The sequence below is a fragment of the Odontomachus brunneus genome, unplaced genomic scaffold (assembly GCF_010583005.1).
Source record: "Odontomachus brunneus isolate Ranch 3 - 2012 unplaced genomic scaffold, Obru_v1 Obru_scaffold_127, whole genome shotgun sequence".
NCBI classification, from domain to species: Eukaryota; Metazoa; Arthropoda; class Insecta; order Hymenoptera; family Formicidae; genus Odontomachus; species Odontomachus brunneus.
This window is the reverse complement of record NW_022639577.1, coordinates 619,953-624,438: the sequence shown is the minus strand read 5'-3', so window position 1 is coordinate 624,438 and position 4,486 is coordinate 619,953. Positions and strand designations below refer to the sequence as shown.

Here is a 4,486-nt window from a genome sequence, read left to right as displayed (position 1 = left end):
CAAAAAAACTTGAGCAGTAAAACTTAAGCAGTAAGCAAATTGACCAATCACAGTCGTTGATTCTTCTAAAGCTGGTGGCATACAGAAAAACTTAAGCAGTAAGCAAATTGACCAATCATAGTCATTGATTCTTCTTACGGTCCTTAAGAATCAACGACTGTGATTGGTCAATTTGCTTACTGCTTACGTTTTACTGCTTAAGTTTTTCTGTGTGCCACGGCCCTTAAGTTGGTCACACAAACTTTCCGTGACAGTAATCGTAAAACGTAACGTAAGAATTGACCAATTACAATCGAGTATTCACAAAAACGGCGACCTTACAATTCGACGATTCTCAACATGATTGATCAATTCTTACGTTACGTCTTATGGCTCCTGCACACAGGACGCGGTAATGCTTGCCGCGGCGGAAGTTCACACGACAGCCAATCAATATGCTGCTTTCCGTAATAACCTTCTAGCTCTTACGGAAAAACAACATATTGATTGGCTGTCGCGCGGACTTCCGCCGCGCGGCAAGCATTACCGCGTCCTATGTGCAGGAGCCATTACGATTACTATTACGGAAAGTGTGTGCGGCCAGTTTTACGGTCAAAGAATCAACGACTGTGATTGGCTGATTCGCTTACTGCTTACGTCTTACTGCTTAAGTTTTTCTATGTGCCACCAGCTTTAAGAGACGTCTACATTGGAAGTAAGAGCAAGAAGTAGGAAGTAAGAGTAAGAAATTGACCAACCACAGTCGAATGTGAGAAGAATAATCAACTATGATTGGTCAATTTCTTATTCTTACTTCCTACTTCTTACTGCTTACTTCCAATATAAACGTCCCTTTAAGCGTCTTCTACAATGGCAGTAGCAGTATAGTAGTAAGAAATAAGCAGTAAGTAAATTGACCAATTCCATCCTCACGTTTCAAAAATAATCGATTGTGATTGGTCTATTTACTTACTGCTTATTTCTTACTACTACTCCTACTGCCATTGTAAAAGACGCTTTAAGCCCATTCTACAATTGCGTGAACGTGGTTGTAAGGGGTGTATATCAGTTGGACACGGGGCAATTGGACACAGTCCAATCACAAGTCGCTGTTCCAAGGGACCCTACAAATGTCTCTAATCACACGGTGCTGTGATTGGCTGTGTCCAAATGCACCGTGTCCAAGTGCACCGCTCCCGGTTGTAAGTGGTTGTATGTGATTACGACAACCAATCAGAATAAAGCAATCAGTAAATAAAACATTCGGATTGGTTGACTCTTACGATCACGACTACGCTTACGCAATTGTAGAATGGGCTTTAGAGAATTGAGCCTCTGCACCTTTACGCAAGATTCTCACATAGGATAGCGTAAAGGCCAAATGAAGATTGGAATTTGACCAATTGGAACAAAGCAAGCCAAGCTTGAAGCTCGTTGATTTGTCAAAATCTAATCTTCAATCGTCAATCATCAATTTCCAATCGCTAGTGTGATACGGGCTTAAGAGGCGCCGCACACGAATTGACAGAACAATAACGTAAGACGTACTGTAAAAATGGACCAATTACAATTGAATATTCACAAAAATGGCGACCTTACGGTTCGACGATACTCAAAGTGATTGGTCAATTCTTACGATATGTCTTACGTTACTGTTTTGTCAATTCGTGTGCGGCGCCCCTAAGGTCCGTTCTACAATACGTCGTATGTCGGAGTCGGATGTCGGAACGCAATTAATAGTCCAATCAAGAGAACTCGTCTCGAAAAACAAATCCTCTGATTGGCCCATCGGCTGCACTCCGACATACGACAGCGACATACGACGTATTGTAGAACAGGCCTAAGACTGCGTTCCGTAAGAGCCTCCGTACAGAAACATCTGTAACGCTTTAAGTTGCATTAAATATTGTCATTAAACTTTACTTGTACTTAACCGTAAACTTAGGTTAACGTACAAAGAAGTTTTTAATGTAAGCGTACTTATACGTCACGAACATTGTCATTATCTATAAAGAAAGAATACATTAAATATTTTATTATAATATATATATATATATATATATATATATATATATATAAACATATATTAATGTAACAACAATACAATATTATTTTGTCAAATTTAATATTTATTATATTTTGTTATAATAAAATATTTAATATATTCTTTCTTTATAGATGATGAAACTTTTCGTGACGTGTAAGTACGGTTATGTTAAGATTTTCTTTGTGCGTTAACCTAAGTTTACAGTTAAGTACAAGTAAAGTTTAATGACAGTACTTAACGTAACTCTTAAAGCGGATGTTTCTGTGCGGAGACTAATATGCATATATGCGCATTTATCTATAGTTTGTGTTATACATATTGTAGAAGATATATGCATATGTATATTCATAATATATGTATATACAAAACGTAGCTAAAAGTTATTATTCTATTAGGGGTTATTATTTAAAATATTTTTATAACTCTCTTGCAGTTACTGATGAGTTTGCCTACATTAGCCTTGAATATAGTGGAAGATGCTATACCCACGATTTTAGGTCACGGAGGCTGTTATGATCAAGGTCAAGCATTTGTATTGTACGGCAAGTGTTTGTTAGCTTCGGCACCAGAGAGTCCTTTCGAAACACGGAAAGAAGTAATCCTGAGTGGAATAAAAGCCCTTTCGAAGGCGCTAGCGCGATTTACCAAAGTTAAAGCCATCGCGAGAGTTAAAAGTATTTTGTGTTTGCAAGCTGTTTTTTACAACGAGATTAACCTTTCGCTCGAGCGGAATCAATGTGCTTTTGAATTTCGTCAATTGGACGAACAATATTTAACAACACCAAGTAATTCGTCTTTATATTAAAGATTATAAGAAGATAGTTTTATGTGAAAATAAAGAAGACGTCAAACAACAAATCTATAATTCGGATAAACTCTTGAATATCACCCACACTTTATTGTCACCAATTTTGACTAAAATATTTCAAATGATGTTAAAAGAACATCTTCAAGTGAATTTTCATCGGAAAAATTTTAATGCCAAAAATATTTAAATAATATTATGTATCGCTATAAATTATTAAGTAACATACCTCCCCGATGATTTTAACCACATATGTTGTCAAGGCCATATCCGTAAGTAACGTTTCGAAGATTTCAGTCTAGGATCATTTTTTATTAAAAAGTTATCAGCAAAAGTTTTTTATTTATTTCGAACGAATTTATTTATTTTATTTATAGCGAATTCGGTAGCTTGCACTAGTGCGCATCAAGTGCGTGCTAAGGCTTGTTTACAGTATATTCTTATATTTAAGATCTTGTCCTAAATACATATTTAAAAATATTTTAGCTAATAAAATGATTCGTATGGATGTTGTATACAGGGTATAGCAAAAGTACCGGAACGGCAAGATAACTCGGCGGGGGAGCATTTTAGAGAAAAATGTTAAATATAAAAGTTTCAGGATTTTTCCCTGGCTATCCGATAGTGACCTTGACCTAGACCTTCAAAGTTACTTCAAGGTCAAATTCGATTTTTCAAATGGGACTCCATACTTTTGACGCCAGAAATAAAAAGAACGGAAAATTTTACGTTCAGATATGACCTTAAGTAACCCCTCCCCTTTGATCTTGGGGTCCCCCGCAAGGTCAAACTACGAAAAATTTGCAGTGAAAAAGATAGAATGGTGATCTAAAGCATGCTATCTCTTTCTATTCTGTGACGCCCGCTTAGTCCAGTACCCAGTACGCCTATATATACTAAGTCTACGCATAATACCTCACATTTTAGGGTGCTATTTCACGTGTCGTACGACAAGCTTTTCAGATACATTTATTGGTTGGCGAATAGAGTAATTCTAGGTTCTCTGTTCGTCAACCAATGAACGTATCCAAAAAGCTTGTCGTACGACACGTGAAATATCAGCCTTATGCGTGAAGTTTTATGTGTAGAAAATTCGAATAATCTGCGCACATAACTAAATGAGGTTTTCTGCTGCATAAAACTTCTTTTAGAGCTATTCTACAATTAAGTAAACGTGGTTGTAAATGGTTGTAAATGATTACGACAACCAATCAGAATAAAGTAATCAATGAATAAAACATTCTGATTGGTTGGCTTTATAAATGTTTTGCATATAAGACAAAGCATAAATATTTATCCATGATCATGAAAAACATGAAATTGTGAATCTAATTCATCGCTGTATTCCATTTTTTAATTTCTTTATATCTACATGTATATACAGATGTATTAATGACTACTTACGATATCGAGTGCAGAACGAGTGAGAACTGGATCCGAGAGAATAGTACATATTCCCATCTACAACTATAATATATTCTATGGCTGCTCTTGCTCTGCTCTGTTCTGTCTTTTATTCCACAGGAACAATATGACTATGGCTACGTTCAAAAATTCACTGCCAGTACTGAAATTCTATAATATATGTAACATAAATTATAGATTTTCAGTACTGACAGTGCATTTCGGAACGTAGCCTATGTAAGCACATCAAA

At 36.2% G+C, this 4,486-nt stretch overlaps 1 protein-coding gene across 3 annotated transcripts in view; it reads left to right on the top strand.

Annotated features, from left to right (window-relative positions):
* Positions 1 to 2,891, top strand: part of LOC116849883 (anaphase-promoting complex subunit 5) — an 8,736-nt gene extending 5,845 nt beyond the window's left edge. For all 3 annotated transcript variants that reach the window (XM_032827508.1, XM_032827510.1, XM_032827509.1), the window contains one exon: positions 2,460 to 2,891. In XM_032827508.1, the coding sequence (XP_032683399.1) occupies positions 2,460 to 2,831 (372 nt within the window). In that variant the 3' untranslated portion in view covers positions 2,832 to 2,891. The remainder of the gene's footprint in view (positions 1 to 2,459) is intronic.
* Positions 2,892 to 4,486: the final 1,595 nt, after the last annotated feature.